This window comes from Eubalaena glacialis, chromosome 9, assembly GCF_028564815.1.
Source record: "Eubalaena glacialis isolate mEubGla1 chromosome 9, mEubGla1.1.hap2.+ XY, whole genome shotgun sequence".
Lineage (NCBI taxonomy): Eukaryota > Metazoa > Chordata > Mammalia > Artiodactyla > Balaenidae > Eubalaena > Eubalaena glacialis.
In genome coordinates, this window is record NC_083724.1 from 24,171,106 (window position 1) to 24,189,182 (window position 18,077).

The window sequence follows — 18,077 nt, forward strand, 5'->3', positions numbered from 1 at the left end:
GTGGGGTGAGGGAAGATTGGAAGAAGTCCTGTAAGTGGGGAGAGATGGAGAAAGAGGCAGCTGGAAAGGAGACCCTAGGAAGAGAGACGGGCGAGCGGGTGGTAAGGAAGAGCAGGAAACCGAAGGTCCGGGCGCAAGTTGAGATGTGGGACGGAGTGGAGGGGCTGGAGACTGCAGGGTTGGGGGGAGGAAGTGGAGGGAGGGCAGGAGGAGATCGGGGAGGAAGCTTTCTGATTCACCTGTGGTCTCAGATGCTCTGTAAAGTCCGAAATTCTCTATTCCTCAGAGGAGAGCCAAATACAGGTGCTGGGAATGGAATGAATAATAAAAATTAGAGCCTAAGAGCCACGTGCAAAGCTTGAGCTTTACTGTTTGTCCTACCGTTTGCCCCACCATCTCTTTGACCTTGGAGTCTACCTACCTCAAGAGGCATGTGTATCATTTCTGTGGGTCCTGTCGGAGTTTCCAGGTCTAGCCACGGCAGCTGGAGACAACATGGCCAAAGGAGGCATTGGGAACCGTCTGTCAAAGGTGTGCCCCGCCAGCTAGTACTGCTTTCTTGGTTCCAAATATGCAAGAAGCAGATGTCGCCCCATGGAATCAGAGGCGAGAGTGCTGGCATGCTACCCTTGGGCTGCTCGGTCCTCCAACCTCCCCCGACAGTCAAACAAGGGGCCCTCATTTATAAAAGCACAACACACACTGGATTTTAATGAGAAAATAATTGTATACTTGCATTGAATGCCTCACAATCACTATAAAACCAAAGCAGGATAATAACATTGAAGTGGTTAACATACACAGGAGAGCCAGATACAGAGTATCATTTTCAAACACAGTATTGCTGCTTTTTGCCCCCTCCTCCAAAAAAGAAAAAAAAAAAGTCATTTGGGTAAAGAGCAACACAAAATCAAAATTGGCAGCTCACTCACTGAATGCTTAAAATTCAGGAAATTGGTTCTGTTACTACAACTGGATATAGTCACCATCTCTAAACACTTAGGCTATTTTTTTTTCAATACATAGTTTAATTACATCCATTCTTTAGTTGGAAAAATGTTTAATTATTTGTCTTCTGAGACAAGAGTCAACACTGTCTTAGTGTTCCTTGTTATGCCTTGTGTGTGTGTGTGTGTGTTGTGTATATATGTGGACACTGATCTATATACTGCTTATATGTCACTGTCTAGGGTGGGCGGCATGCATGGGTGTAAAGAGGCAAGGGAACTGCATGTGTCATTCACGTAGGACACAGCCCAGCCTCCTGCCACTGACAGACCCTGTTTCCATAATTTCTGGATGAGAAAGCCAAGGAATGTCAGTAATCAGTTCCAGAGGAAAGTGAACATCTATCAACACTGTGGAGTGGAATACTTTCAGGAAAGCTTTTAACATCTACAGAATCTAAACATCTGTTCTAGCTGAGATTAACAAGCTTGTGTGCTATTTGGGGGCAGGGATGAGCATCGGAGGCCAATTTTTGGACAAGCCTCTTCTCCTCGATGGATTAGGCACGGATGACCTTCCGCCAGGGGTCTGCTGCATCTTCACAAAGTTAAAAGGGTTCATTTGGGATCCCAGAGCCTAGCACAGTGCTATGTACAAAGCCATGGCCCAATGTTTCTTAAATGAGTAAAAAACTCAAGAGCGCAGAGAAAATCTGGCTCTGCCAAGGGAACTTTAATTTACATTTTAACAGGATGATACGTGAGTGGAACAAGGAAATGGGCAGCAGTCATCAGAAGGCAGCAGAAGGGAACAAGCAAATGATGGAGATGTAGGGGCCACAGTTAAAATGGTTTTGTGACTGTGAGAGAGTCACGGAAACGCTGCATTTGTTGCCTATCCAAAGTGCGAACCAAAGGATCCCGACTCTATAACTCTACATAATAAGTGTATCTGGGTCAATCAACTGCAGTCAAAGACCAACTTATCTGCCTCTAAAGCGATTCCAGGAATTGTGTGGCCTCCTAAGCCTTCTTTTCAGCTGCCCATTCTCTTCTCAAATGTAGTTTTAAGGTGGGTACACAGTTTCCTTCAAAACAGAACCAAAAACTTCAGGGAAGTCCTGAGGACTGTTTCCTCTTGCGAAAAATGAGGAGTTCATCTGTATCAAGTCTATGGTCACTACCAGATCCAGAGTTAGTCCAGAAATCATGAAGCATGTTTCACTTTTTGTGCAACCCCCAGAACCATTCTGTTCTCCAGGCATCCCAGCAGCTCCTGCATCCCTGGGCCACACGATGCTGCTGCCCCATCTGTTTTCATTCCCGTGCCTGTCTTGGGAACGCTGGAAATCCTCAGACAGAGCACCCTTCCTTCCTTGCCCCCATTTTACCTGTCAGGACTCCTCATCTCATTTTCCTGGGAATGTCTGTCTCCATGCCAGCCTCTCCCACCTAAAAATAAATTCCTAACGGCAGGGATCTTATTTGTTTCATATCCCCAGCGTCTAGCACATGTTGTTGACTATTCGTTCAGAATGTTCAGGAGCATGAACCATATAAAGATGGCGCCAATTATCCATCTGTAGAATTTGGCTGCAAACTGCAGGTTCCCTTGGCAGTTTCAAAGGATCCTTGTAAGTTACCAGAGAGTTCCATTTTTTACTTTGTGTCCACCACCTGTTTATGAATAAACTTTCCCCTAATGTTGACACTAGTCTACTAAAAGAAGCAAAGATAATGTGCATGACATCTACATACAAATTTGGTGGAACTGCTACTTGTCAGAACAACACATTAGCGCTTATGACATAAAGACATAAAAACAAAAATGAATTTTAGTGAGGTCTGACTTACTTATTGCTTTTTTAAAAACCAGTTTTAAAACAAAGGGGACGGAAAAAAAGAAGGCTGGTCAGTTTTTTTCTCATGGCCAGAACTGAAAAATTTCTCATCCAGAAATTGAGGGCATTCAATGATTGAATACCCTTATCATATTGCTTTAAATGACAGAAAGAGTAAAGCTGGCATCCTTTAGCGTATACTAAGCATGAATACAAAGCATGAGAATAAATATGATACTTTCCTAAATGTCAAATTACAAAACTGCTCAAAACTTTGCCATTGTGACTCATGCAAATACCATGTTAGGTCAATTTAATATTACAAATACTGCATCAGCTCGGAGCCTCTATATCCTTTTCATAAAAAAGAAATTCTCACTCACTCCTGACCCTGGCAAACAGCTTTGGAGGAAATAAGTGAACACCCTTGTCCCATGATCATTCTGGAATTTTAATCCTCACACACACACATACACCCTTACTCATGAGCACACATGCGCTTTGCACACGTACACAAAGGCATGTGTACACACACACACACGCACGCACACCACCTTTAGGATTTGTAGCTGAACCTAAGCCTGCACTTAAGTTTCTATTCTATATTTTTCTCTGTCTCATCCTGAAAAATACTGGTTGCTCAGAAAAAATATCTCTAACTTCCTTATTTTCCCACACTTTCTCCCTCCCTTCTTCTCTCTCTACCTGTCGTGAGCTTTCTTTACTGTTTCCTTCTGATTGATCCAAAATATCATTCTTCCTACTCCCCTGAAGGTCCACTTTACATATAAAATATAGTTATAAACACCTCTTTATTTCTCATCATCTACCTCTCTAAGGGAGAGTTCGCCCTTTTTTCAATTATTACCACTCTAAAAATACCCCTCCCCTCTTGAACCAAGCTGTTCAATGTGTATAGGTTTTATACATGGATATATTCCCCCATCCCATCATAAAAATAGTTGTTGCCCACTAAATATAGTTTTCATATAAAGAAACAGAATTGTGAAAATGTGTTCTCATAAACTGCAGCTCAGTCAATATCATAAGCAGACAAGATCCTAAAGCTAAAATAATCCATTTGGTTTGGCTTTCTCCCCCCTTCCTCAACCTCCTAATGCAGAACAGGTTGTGTTTGCAACATGAAGAAATCTTGTCTTCAAAATATGGATTGCGATCCTTAATTGCTCCCAATTCAAAACAATTAAACGGAAGAGACATGGAACCATAGTTGCCTCTTCTGGGCAAATAGAGAGAGAAGCGTTATTTTATAGCTGCTGGAGTAAATGGGGTTAGTCCAACACCTCTGATGCTATGATGGGTGGAAACCGGTGCAGGCACAGGGAAATATCCTCTGCTGGGTGGATGGCACCAGCTCTGTGGCTTCTCCAAATGGCCACATTACCATTGTTTTCCTCATCACCCAGAGAGGCTAGTCTTGGTTCTGCCTGTAGCAACCATGTCAATTTGCTTGTAACTTCTTTGTCCTTTTGGATCAACTGTGGTCCAAACCCAGGGGATTCTTTGAGTTACAAAAAAAAAATCCTTTCTCTTTTGACTCCCGGAAGTTCGTGTTTGATGGGTGGACTTCTTTTTTCACTTGATTTTTCATCATTGTACATTGCAACTTCTGGTCTGCATAAGGATTGCCGAGTTTGTTTGCACTTTAATAAATATTCTATTAAAATGCTTTGATGTGTTGATTTCTTGGTTTCTTGGGAACCCAAGCACCAAAGAAGCTTCCTGGGTGGAAGGAAGCTGATTATTCATTGTCCTCTTCCTCTTGGTTGGCATAGATCCCCGCCTCCCAGCGCAAGGCCAATGCGCTCTTTCTTCGATTAACCCGTGTGGCCTCAAGGACCTGAAGAGAGAGGGGAAAAAATTATGCAGAGTTCATGATTGTTCATTATGAACACAAGCCAACTTCTCTGTTTCCTTCCTCCTTTCCCTCTCTCAACAGTATCTAATGAGGGGGAAAGTGGTAAAGTGTCTGGTACGGCTGGGAGGTAGGAGAGATGTGAAAGTAAAGGTGGCGGGATGGGAGGTTCTGGGTAGCATTCACCTCAGAGCCAAAGTTCACTTGCTATTTGACCCATCGTTTTCAGTACAGAAAGATTTAATTTTCCTGACGTGTTCTGCAAGTTTCGTTGAACTAGACCTGACTCTGCATCAAGTTTTTAGATAACGAAGTGGATCGTTCCATGCTATAGATGAGCGCAGTCTGATGGCAGTGATCTGTATCTGCGCTATCCAATACGGTAGCCACGAGCCACACATGGCTATTGAGCATTTGAAATATGGCTAGTGTGGCTGAGAAACTAAATATCTGATTTTAATTCATTTTAAATTTAAATTTAAATTTAATTCATTCAATAGCTTCATGGAAATAGTGACTACCATACTGGACAGCACAGCTATGGACAGTCTTGGTCTCTTCATAAACAAGCAGACGGGAAAGTAATTCCAAACAACTGAACCAGTGTGAATTCATTCCACCAAGCTTTGTGGACCTACATAAGATGTGATCATATTTATACCACAAAAATCTACTTTGGTATAATTACGCTTGAAAGAGGAATTAAGTGAAAAGAAAAAGAGCTTCTCAGGCCACTAAAAAATGGAATCTGAGCATTCTGATGTAACTTCAGGGCCACAGGTGCTAGTAAAGGAAGAGAAAGGTGACAACATCAAGGACGAATAGGCTCACCACCATCGGGGTGAGGCCACCCTCCCTCCGGCTCCCCAGAAGAGTCTGTGGACCCCAGGGGGTATCCTTCGTCAGTCTACTCCAGCTTGAGTTTGGTCCAGATGACATCCAGATGAATGACATTTAGGTTGCCAACGCAGGAGAAATGGCTCAATTTCATGATACCGCACCAAAAGCAAGCCCCTGCATGCCAACCAGTTAAATGACTGTGGCATTAGCTTAGGATGTGCAGTTTCCGAATTTAAAGTCTAGCAGAGCCAACACTGGTTGGTCATACAACCAACAGGCGAAGAAGTCTTTGCTTATTCTGAGAACAATCATTCTGGCAAGGGACAGAGATGCTGGCAACTCCAGAGAAGCAAGGGGAGGCAGGTTTATCAGCAGTGATGGGAGCCCAGACATAAGCAAATTCTGGTCAGATTAAAGGTCTGGGCAGGGAGCAGGGCATCTCAACTTGCTTCTCTGCACCTCTGACAAATGCATGGACTTCCCAGAGCTGCAGTGTCTTTCCTCCAGGAAGGCTTCCCCAGTCCTCCTAGCAGGGACGGCTTTGACCGGACGTGTAGGACACAACTCAGTCATGTCTCCTGAAGGAATGTTCACCGGGAAGCACGTAAGCCATGCCCTAAAGTGTTGGTGTGTAAACATATCATGGTCACCTAGTCAACATCTAAGAATAAGAAATCAGTAGGAGGAAAGCATGTTTCCAAGTCTGGTAGAGTTAAACAGTGGAATCTTCTGGTCAAGGCCTGGTAACATGGTACTGGAAGGCAGTGAGGAACTGGAATTGCAAGTCCTGAGCTCTGTTTCCAGCTCTGTGCCTGGAACATGTGCTGTCGTTCATGGCATCTTGAGTCTCAACTTCCTTTATCTGTAAAACGGACACAACACCTGCCCTATTTCACAGGCTCTCTCAGGAAGCAGTGCAGCCTCTGAAGTCCAGGCAGGTCTAAGTTTAAATCCTAGTAACTATGTGACCTTGGGAAAGTTTATTACCCTGTGCCTCAGTTTCCTTATATGTAAAAAGGGAATAATAAAAACTACAGTACCGAGGTGGTCTAAGGAATAAATGAGGCGAAGAATTTACCAAAGTTTCCAGGGCATAGCAAATTCTTAAACAATAACTACGTATTTCTCTCATCATGTGAAAGGGCTTTATAAGCAATCAAGTGGTATTCAAACATAAGACGTTTTGACAAGGAGCTCCACATTGTGTAAAACTGTCATACGTTTGCCTTGCAGACTGTACATACAAACTGAAAGGTTTACATAAGAGCTAAAAATAAATCTCAGGTTCTGAAAAAAATAGTCCCCATCAATTTCAGATGTCCCTTGTCTTGTACTTGGGCCCTATTTTAATTCTCAATCATCTTGAAAAAATTTAATTTACTCTGTTCTTTGGGAACCCATTTCAATCCATCTGTCCATCCATCTTATAGCCATTTATTGGGTTCCTACCAAGTGTCGGGCACAGTGCTTCATGTTCAGGATAGAACAGTTTCTTCCCTCCTCCAACTGACCTTTTGAAGATTCAAAAAGCCAAGCCCTCGGGGAAGGTATGTGAATGAGCATTTATTCCACAATTAATTCAGAGTACTGTGTGTGTGAGTGAGTGTGTGTGTGTGTGTGTGTGTGTAAAGCTCTAGCAAATCTAGAACTTTTGTTCTAGATTTCTACATATTAACTTTATTTCCTAAAGTCCATTCCTTTCCTTTCTGGGTTAAAAAAAGCACTTGCCTCTGGGGCTCTGGTAATAGTAAACACTTACATCACAGGTATCATGAACCAGCTACGGTTTTAATCCTCGCTATGGATTCTATGGGAGTCATACTATGAATTTCACATATGAAGAAGCTGAAGCACAGAGAGGTTTCAATAATTTGACTAACATCAGTTAGAAGGAGGAAGAGCTAACATTTGAACCCAGAACTCTGGGTGCAGAGTCGATGCTCTGGGCCGGCATGTTCCACGGCTGCTCAGTGGCTGGGGGGAGTATGGAGGAAGACGCATCAGAGAGGGCAATAAATACTCTCCATAGGAATGGAGAGAGAAAAACATAAAAAAAAAAAAAAAAAAAATAGAAAGACCTGATTTAAGGTTTTATCGTTTTCACAAATTAATTCAGACTTAGGTCTGGTGGGAGAAAAAGAAAATCAATTCTCTTTGAACAATCCTCTAGTATTAATTTTTCTCTCCGATGCTTAGGGAATTCAAGTGAATCGCTTCAGTTTGAGCAGCAATCAACGTAGATGATTTTATTTTGGGATATAAAACAAAAGACAGATATGTTAAATAATATTTATATTAATATTTTATCCCTCATATCTTCCACTGAAGGCAGACAGGGCCCAGTCTTATCTTCCTTGGATGTATTTGACCAGATTTTCTTCAATCTTATGTTGACTCCAAGGGGATGTGGGCTTAGGGTCTAATTCTTAAACCAGCATTTCCTCACTGCGAACCACAATTAGACACTGAGGAAGGTCCATGTAATGATATTTTCAATATTCATTTTACGCTTTGCGAAACAAAACTGCTGATAATCATCAGCTCACGTCTATAGTTAACCATAGTTATTTTGCTAAATATGGAGATGTAAAATATATATTGTGCTATAGGTTAGCACAGCCAGTTTGAAGAGTAGTTTGCAATAGGTAGTGAATGTGAGGATGTGTAAGCCCTATAACCAGTACTTTTACCCCTAGATATATTTAGAGACTTTCTTCCATAGGTCACACAAAGAGCTGTGTAAAATAACATTCATTGACTCATTGTTTGTAATGGCAAAGAAAAGATACAACCTACATTTCCATCACTGGAAGAATGAATAAATAGATATGTATTCATTCAATGGAATACTATATATGGCAATTATAATGAGTGAACTAGAGCCATAAGTATCAACATGGACACATCTAAAAATGATGCAGACAGAATAAAGAGTACAGGATACTACAATATGATATATTTATAGAAAGTTCTAAAACATGCAAAACCATTAGATATAATTTATGTACATAGACATATGTAGTATAAGGATAAAAACATGCATGGAAACAATCAACACCAAACTCCAGAAAAATTCCCTCTCAAGAGAGAAAGAAATGGGAGCTGGGAGAAGTAACAAGAGGGCTTGAATGGTATTTGCAATATTAATTTCTTTTTAAAATATTAAGCAAATATTATGAAATGATAAGAATGCACAAAGCTGGCTAGGGGGCTTTATTATTTTACTCTGCCATATCCTTGACACATTGGAATGCCAGCTCCATGGCATCAGGGACATTGTTCAGGTGACTGCTGTCTCCTCAGAACCCAGAAAGTGCCCGATGTGTAGTAGGATCTCGATAAATTGTTAACCAGGTGAATGAATAAATGATTCTCTACAATTCTGTATATTTACAATAATTCTTTTAAAATAATACAATGCTCTAGAAATAAAAAATATAAAAGCCAGTATGCTTTCTCATAGCATATAAATAAGTCAATATATATGTGGAAAAAATGGGAAAAATAAAAAATATTGTGCTTTTTCATAGCACAGGTTTGTGAAATCTGTGTAAAGGGAAGTTGTAGGGGAAAGGAGGAGGCTTGGGGGAAATTCAATGCTTAAAGAAGCTTCCAAACCAAAAATACAGGTTTAAAGATGGAGGGGAGGGGGAACTGAGTTGGTTCACAGTAGGAATAAGTTACCCTAAAGTGATGGCATGGAGCTCTCTGGGTTTGTGTTTAGGTAAACAAAGGACTGATCCGAACCGACAGCCCAGTCCTCTTGAGCTGCATGATTTTCTAACCAGACCAGAGTAGATTTGCTATCAGCGCCTGAAGAAACAAACAAACAAAAATCCAAATAGCCCATTGGTTGTACCCTCTAGTCCAAACATCTTCCAGATCCATGAGCAGGACAGAATCTTCTCCAACCCAGAGCACAGCACAGCAAAGCACAGCCGCGTGTACCACTGTTGCATGGACGCTAACATTTCAAGGCAATCACCCCATTCAGTAAAGGCAGGGAGAAAAACCCATGAGGAAATGGCAAACCACGACAGCATGCACCTGGGTCAGGCATGCAAGAAGACCAAGACAAACAAGTGGAAAAGTACCTCGGAAGTCACCTTGCAAGACAGTAACTTAGAGGTGTACTGGCAGAGAGGGAAAAACCAGGGTTAGTACATGGCAGAGACACACTCACAAAACACCCCCCAGCTGGGAACTGGCACCGTGCCGGTGAGGGGGGGAGGGGACACAAGAGGGGAAGTAACATCAGGAGACCAGGACACACCCACACCAAGACTTGCTTCATCTGATATTCGTTTATTTAAAAGTCTGTATCTTTTGCAGCAAGTAGATACCCTATTATTCCTCCATAAAAATATCAGATGAGCCATACTTTGTTAATTCAAGATTTGTTGCTTCCATCTTCTGTGCTTTGAATTAACAAGATTCTTTCCCCCCGGGTTGTACGCAACCAGCTGCCCACCAGCAAGATCCTTAAGGGTCATTTTGGATTCGTTAGAATCTATTGCCATCTGTGGACAAACAGCCCTTCCCCTACCTGTAGGCGTCTCTGAACCCCAAAGTAGTCTTGTAGTCTGTTGTCCCATGAAAAGAAGACCCTAACCACAGACAGGGGATGGTTTGAATGCGAGGTTTGCAGAGGCAGATTCTCTGAAGCTGATCTAAGGATGGCACTGCCAAGGGAGACCAAGCAGCCTCCCTCATCACTACCCTGGGGGTCCTAAGTAAGTTCCTGAAAGTGGAGTGATTACGTAGGAACTAAAATGATCCTTTAGTTCCTATAAAGGAAACTAAAAGTCACTACAAGAAAAGCTCAGAGAAAAAATGCCCCGGCTGTGGGTAATGAGTGAGAAGGACTGACTTTGGACAGCCTCCTCCAGAATAGTGGTCATGACCTTGCATTTACACTGCGCGACTTTAGAGGCACTGATTGGTTTCTGGCATGGTGACCACCGACTGGATAGGGGCGATCATATGTCTGTGATCACTGACTGCTTCTTGGGTATTGCACTTAAAAATCACAGCTCTGTAATGATCAGACTGGTGACCGGGGGCTGATAAATGTGGAGCGCTCCTCTCCTCTGCACCTTCCCAGGGCATGTGGGAGAACCCGAGAGAGCTGGGGGCACAAAGCATCACTGATGTTGGCTGAGCTTCCCATACACCCTGCGGTGGCGTGGGTGGGCACTGGAGCCAGACGGGCTTCCTCCACCCACCCAGTGAGAGTTTGGCTAGAACTCCCAAAGGGTGTCCTGGTCTAGAAGGAAGTGTGTGCCAGGAATTCTTGGAAAAGCAGTGACTGCCAGCCCCCAGCTTGGACTTAACCCAGGAACCAAAGAGGCCTTCTTTTATTCCAAGACAGGCAGGGAAGGCTGAAAGCCCTCTCAGTAACTATTCTGGGGGCAAAAGAGAAAGAAAGAGAACACAGGAAAAACCCACCTAGATTCTGTGCTAGGAGGAAGGATAGGGCTCAATGTCCAGGAGGCTGTAATCTGGACTTAGCCCAGCATCCCCTCAACTGAGAAAGGGAAAGCAAATCTACCAAACAAGTTCAAGAGCACCACTGACTCAAGAACTCATTGTCTTCTGAGGCTCAGGTCAGGTTGGGGGGGGAAAACTGGCCAGAAAAACAGTGTTGCCTCAGTATCCTTCCTTTGCAAGGTACCAAGAAACCCTACAGGAAACTATGATTCATCAGGCCATTATGAGTTGCATGACTGACCAGAGATGGCAGCAGGCCCAGATAAGGGGACATTTCCACTTAAGATAACATTTCCAGATAAAAGAAACCTACACTAAGAGCAGGACGGTTGCATCTGGGTGGGCAGTGTGTGTGTTGCACAAAAACACCAGGCTGGGGGGATGGATGGGGTTGAAGCTCAGACCCCCGACTCCCCTCACCGACCATGTAGCTGGTGCAGGACTGCATCCACACAGAGCTCTGAAAAAGGGTGCCTTTTGCTAATTCTCACAAAGGCCCTGAATAGGCTGGGAAACAGCCCAGGGTAAGGCGTGTGGGTGGAGGTTAGCAATCCTCCTGCCCCCAGGTTAGCCAAGGGGTCCCTTAAGAGGTAGAACCTGGCTCAGCCTGCAGCATGGAGACACTCATCAGTGACCACACCATGCAGAACAAGGCAGCCAGCCCCAGCGGATGAAGACTGTCGCTACTCAAGGGTTATCCTGCTCAAGGCCTGAGCTGGGAACAAGGATGGCCGTTTGGGGGGGTAACCTTTTCAGAAAAGGGGCTTTTTCTGGTTCCTTGTCATTGACTTTGTCACCAACTGCAAAAGGAAGCACAACATCCACAGGTGACTTCATATGACTACTATAGTGACTCCTGGGCATATATTCCCAGAGAGAGATTCATGATTTAATGTTCCATCTTCGATCATTCTCTGAGCCCTCACTTGGCTTCCAGCAGGAGAGAGGCCAGCTAAGAACATGAAAAAGACCACTAAATACTGCACGGTTGTCCCCACCCCACCCCCTGGCAGGGATCCTGTGAGCCAGAGGCCTCCCTCCTGTCCTGCAGGTGATATTTTATCAAGTGGGAAAGTGGAAGGGTCCTGAACTGGGGACAGGACTCCACACACCATCGCTGCTCTGGGGCGGAGGGATGCTGTACCTGTTCTGATGGTGAGGATCAGTTTTTTTTCCCAGACAGGTTGGTGAAAGCTACTCATGGAAACTGCGGGCACAGCTTCATTTGCCTTCCCTCTCTTTCTCCTTCTCTCCTTCACGCTCACTGACATCACTGTACCCAGCGCGTCACTATGCATACATCCCAATTACCCCACTTTGTTTTTAAGTCTACCTTCTCCTTGGGAAGTACAGCAAATAAGAATGCTTCTCATTCAATTCAGAAAGAGCTTGCTGCTTCCTATGGGTGAACACGTGGTTGGGTCCTGATCACACGTGAGGGACACATAAATGCTGCCAACTGACTTTTTGGAAGGAATATTGGCAGGTGGAAGTGCCGGATGACACTGGACCCAGGTGGGCCAAGTGAGGTTCATAGGGGGTGGAGGATCTAAGAAGCCACAACTTTCCCTGAGGACAGTGTATGTGGATGAAGCCAGGAGAACAGAACTACCAGCTTCTGTAGCACGGAAGCCAGTTACACAACTCAAGCTTCAAGCCATCCATGTGTTCCCTATGGTTATCCTTCTGGTATGAGAGACCATTAAAGAAGGGGCCACAGGTCAGCTAGGAAAAGAGATGAAGGCTTGTTTATTCCTAAAGGTAAACTTCAACATATTCTCCAGTGATTGATGACGACACAACAGAAAGATCCCCTGAATCAAAAGAACTAAGACAGGTTAACAGGCGGCTCTGAAATGAAGTCTCACTGATGAGCATATATTTGCTTTAGAAGCAATTGAAGTATGTTTTTTAATGGACTTTTGTTTTTTCCAGATTTGGGTCTCTTAAAAGAGGATATAGTGGGTTGGATAGATTTTTTTTTTCTGTTCCTAAGAATTTTCAACAGCAACAAACTTGGTTCTCTTGTAATATCAACAACAGTGCAGAACACTTGGCCTTGAATTTGAGATCTGGGGATATTAACAGCTTGATTAGTTAGTAGGTTTCTTTCTTACCCGAAATATTAATTTACTTGAGAAAAACAGAGACGGGAGGCTATCACTTCACTGTGTAAGTGAAGGGCAACCAGTATGTTAAAAGGCTGATTCTAAGCAGCTTCCTTCATGAAAAGGGGAAATCCAACCTAGTTGACGTTCGCCAGGTGGCTTCCTGAGTGTCAGTTGGTCAGCCTCTGCCTACGAAATGAGTAACTTCGCTTCTGGGTATGGTGTTTTCCCCTAACACCTGCACTTCAACACAAAAGGCATGCACAAGAGATATAGAGAGTGTGCTTCCAAATCACTCAGCTGGGTCACAGGCAAAGTGGTCCATTGGTTCTTCCCCATCTACACATCCCAGCTAACTTCCACCAAAGCTGCTGATGTATGGTGTGGAATCATTGAAGAAAAGCCCCTTATAGCCCTAAGCTTCAAGGTGGTCACAGACTCCAGAAAATACCTAAAAAGGGCTGAAAAGAAGAGCCAGATAAAGTGACTTCGTGGACAGAAAAGGTCCTACAGGCTCAGAGAAGGAGCCCCAGCAGTTGAAACCTCAGCAGCAGCCATCAAGGGCCAGGCCCATCCCACTGTACAATACAGGGAACAGCCCAGAAATATTCCAGCCCAACAGAGGAGCTGGGCCAGTATTCCAAGCAATTTAGGTACAAACCCAAGTGAGAGGAGGCTGAGACACACCAAGTGGGTCATTCAGCTGCCATAGGCGTGTTTGCTTGCTTTCTTTACCACTAAGTGTTCAGTATCTGGCTTCAACTCCAGAAAACCTTTAACTCAGCCAACTTGGATATGAGAAGCAGTGAATCAGCATGGAATTCCTACTGTGAGCCCCATCGCATTCAAGTTTAAGGTGAAAAAATAATTTAGCATCCAAACTGGGGCACTTTTAAGAGGGAAAGGAGATGCTATTAATAATTACGCCAGGACAACAGGCATAAACCAGGACTGTCCTGGGTCAACTGGGGAGTATCCTCAACCGACCCAAGCTATTTGGGGGGAGGAGGTAGTTACCTCAGTCAATGCTAATGGATTTCAAGGAGGTTGGCACGGACCCCTGAGGCTGATCCCCAGGCTCCTGGCTGTGCAGGCTGTGGGCAGCACTGGCTCTTAAGCCGCTTACCGGAGAAAGAAACCACAGAGCAGATGACTTCCTTTGTGGTTGGTGGGAATGTCATGTGCAAAGTTCTCGGGGTTGAGGGTAGCAGGGTAACTATGCGGTTTTTAACTGTCATTTTAAGTGGCTCTCTCCTGCCAGACTGTACATACCGGCTTGGTAACAGCCCAAAACATACTTAGTCTTCCGAGCACTATGTACCATTTATAGGGATCGCCCAGAGCAGACACTGAAGGAATAGCATCGTCATAGTTCTCTAGAGAAATAACATCTCTACAGAACAGGCGAGCGATGGCTGAGATCAGCTCCCCGGTGCCTGCGGGTGATTTCAGGGAGCTTGTGTCCTTCCCGCATTGCCCCTGCGCAGTGTCCTTCTACACACACACGGCACACCTCACTCACTAGCCGTACCAGTAGACTCAAACTAGAACTTGGCAGCAAAAAGACCCACTCTTTGCATGATCAAAGTTTTTGAGAACAAGGCAAAACCCCCAACCCAACTGCAGGCATGTTAAACCACACATTTGAAAATTGGTGCTGGAACCACAGTGCTGGCCAGACAACCGCACACACATCCATGCCTGAACCGGAGTACCGTACACCGTACTGAAGTTCACCCTTGGACACGGGAAAGAGGAAAGGAGGAGAAACTTACACTACTATCATCCATTCTCTCGCGCCTTTTAGATTTGTGTGTCTCATAGTCTTCCATGAGGGTCTGCATCAGATTCTTGGGCCGCTGTGATCCGGCAGCCTCTTCGGGGGCTAAGTCAGGCTGCAAGCTGGGACCTTCAGGTGTGGGGGATGGAGGAGGTTGGACTTTCTCTATTTTCCCTGAAACAACACGAAGAGAACACCCTTTCTAAGCTTGTCTGGTCACGACTGCTTTCGAAAAGAAGAGAAGAACACTGGCAAAAAAGCAACCTCTGACATACCGAGTGGTACCAGAATGACGGTTAAGTGCAGGTCATTTTATTACAGGGATCAATGTGCTTAAGGATTAATGTCACAAACCCATCCAAAAAAGACCTCAAGGAAACCGGTTTTAAAGTCAGTCAGACCAAAGAGGGCTCTCAGGCACTTTGCAGATATATGCCAGACAGACAGACAAACAGACAGACAGATGCTGGCTCCAGTTGTTTTGGGGACAAGTATTCTATCACAGATCATACAATCAGACTGTCAGAGATGGCGGTGCCTTTGAACCTTAAAGACCCATTTCTTACAGATAAGGAAAACTTAGGCTCGGCAAAGGGAAGGCTGTGCTGGGCCACCAGGAGCTGGCGATGGTATCCAGGTCTCCTGGTTTCCTTCCCAGGCTCTTTCTTCTCTATCAGAGGTCGCCAATGGTCAGATGACCAGCCCGGGTTTTTTGTATGGACAACACATGTTGTAAAACCTCTGAATGAGAACTAAGCTGTTCTTCCCAGGTCACTCCAGTCTTACATTGGCCAGCTTCATTCTTTACCTTACCTGCCACGGTCCTGAAAGCATTTAGGTTTGAGATCCCGGATCTTAAAGAATGAATGCCAACAGCAGCTTCAACGTTGTAGAAAAGGGGTGTGTCAGACTTGGGAAAGGTGAGGTTTTAGTTTTTGAGATGCCATACAGGTATTCTCAGGATGAGGAGATTGGGTCCACAGTCATGGTGGTGTGGTGATGCCAGGCACTGTCACTAAGACCGCCTGCATCCCACCCTCTTGGGAAATGCCTTCTGGCCCATGAAGGAGTGGGTCATATTGCCAGAACCCCAAACGCACCTCTGAGAAGTACCTTCAGGTGCAACAGTCATGATTTTTCCAACTATGCCCCTTGTGGGAGACACAGCTAGGGTCTGCGAACAAGGAATGTGGAGAAAACACACAAAATAAATGGATATTTCAAGCACAAAAGTTCAGAAACCGCCAGGGGAGGTTAAAGACCCATTTGACCTCCTCCAGACCCAAGATGAAGGCAGCTCATCTTTCTTTGCCTCACTCCCCCCCAGACTGCCTGATGGAGCTGGAATCACAAGTGAAGCCTGGGGTCCATGTTTCTGTGTGGGTGGCTATAGGACTTTACTGGGCATAGCTCCTTTGATGGGAGTTGGGAAGCCCCCCGGAGTTCAGGAAGCCCGAGTTTTAATTTCTGCTCTTCCATGAACCAGCCATGAGGTTGGCTGTAGACAATCATGTAATGTTCCCCCTTTAATCTTGAGCTGATCACTTAAGTTCTCGAAGTTTCAACTTCCTTAGCTAGAAAATGAGAATTTGGGGAGAAGTTGTCTTGGAAGTCCATTCTAACTCAAACATTTTGCTAATCTATCAAATACATTTGGCAAGAAGATCAACCTTTATGGATTAAAAAAAAAAAGTATATGGCCAGCACATTCGGCAATTAGATGGGGAAGTGGTTTTTAATACACAGACATTACATCTGTAGACCCATTACATTAGTTAACTTAGTGAAACTCATTGCTTTGACCTCAATTACCCAGATCATTGATAAAAAGTCTTTTGATATTAACAGTAAGGTTACAAATATTTTAAGGTCTTCAATCTTCAAATTCTCTAGAAACTGTTTCTATTTTTTATTATGGAAATTAGGGAATGCTATCATGACACCTATGGACCCATCAACTATATTAAACATTTATCAAGATTTTACCACCCTTGCTCCATCTATCTTGCCTGCCTGCCTTCCTCCCACCCTCCTGTACTAAAATATTTAAAGCAATCTCAGACCTCAGGCAATATTACCCCTGAAAACGTAGTATGTATCTCTAAAAATTCTGATTGACTTTTATTTTTAACTTTTATTTATTTATTTATTGGCTGCGTTGGGTCTTCATTGCTGCACATGGGCTTTCTCTAGTTGCGGTGAGTGGGGGCTACTCTTCGTTGAGGTGTGCTTGGGCTTCTCAATGCGGTGGCTTCTTGTTGCGGAGCAGGGGCTATAGAGCACAGGCTCAGTAGTTGTGGCGCACGGGCTTAGTTGCTCCACAGCATGTGGGATCTTCCCGGACCAGGGCTCGAACCCGTGTCCCCTGCATTGGCAGGTGGATTCTTAACCACTGCCCCACCAGGGAAGTCCCTGGTTGATTTTTAAAATGAAGCTTTGAGAAACAACACAGCAGTGGTGAGCATGCAGTTCTAGAGCCAGCCTGCTTGGGTTTGAGTTCATTAGTTAGCAGCCAAATACCCTTGGGGCAAGTTACTTGCCTTTTTTTTGAAGTTTTTCTATCTCAGTTTCCTAATCTGTAAAATTGGTATGTTGATAGAAGTACCTACCTCATACGGTTGGTACAAGAACTAAATTAATATTTATAAAGTTAATATTTAGAATGGCAAGCATCCAATGAGTCTAGCTAGTACTTATTTGGAATCTCAAAGAATAATATGTCTATGGAGTAAGAATGAGCAATTTCATGGGAAATTCTGCATAAAAATTTCACAACTCTTCTAAGACTAGAAATAGATACCACATGACCAGGTTGGTCACTTTCTAACTGACCTCTCAAGTGTCCAAATCATCTCCCACCAGCCAATCCTCCAGCATTAAACTTCTAGAAAGCATAGTTCATATTCACTGCCTCTAACTTCACCCTTTCACATATACCACCCCTACCTCATAATACTTTGTTTATACTTCTGGGAAAGCCTTTTTCACATATCGACTGTATCAATCTGGTTGTTTAAGCTTTTCTTCTCAATAAAGCTGTACAGTCACCTGAAGATAGGGACCATTTCAATCGGCTATGAATCCCCCTAACTCATTTGAATGTAAACTCCATTAGAGCAGGACCTTGTCTGTCCTGGTCAATGCTGAATCCCACAAGGCAGGAGTTCATGGCTATTGAATGAACCAGTAAGTCCA

At 44.0% G+C, this 18,077-nt stretch overlaps 1 protein-coding gene across 7 annotated transcripts in view; it reads right to left on the minus strand.

Moving 5' to 3' along the window:
* Positions 1-737: 737 nt before the first annotated feature.
* Positions 738-18,077, minus strand: part of PALM2AKAP2 (PALM2 and AKAP2 fusion) — a 478,191-nt gene continuing 460,851 nt past the window's right edge. For 6 of the 7 annotated variants that reach the window (XM_061200121.1, XM_061200118.1, XM_061200120.1 and 3 more), the window contains 2 exons: positions 14,878-15,056; positions 738-4,649 (listed from right to left, as the gene is read on the minus strand). In XM_061200121.1, the coding sequence (XP_061056104.1) occupies positions 4,551-4,649; positions 14,878-15,056 (278 nt within the window). In that variant the 3' untranslated portion in view covers positions 738-4,550. The remainder of the gene's footprint in view (positions 4,650-14,877; positions 15,057-18,077) is intronic. The other variant, XM_061200119.1, reaches the window with a different exon arrangement.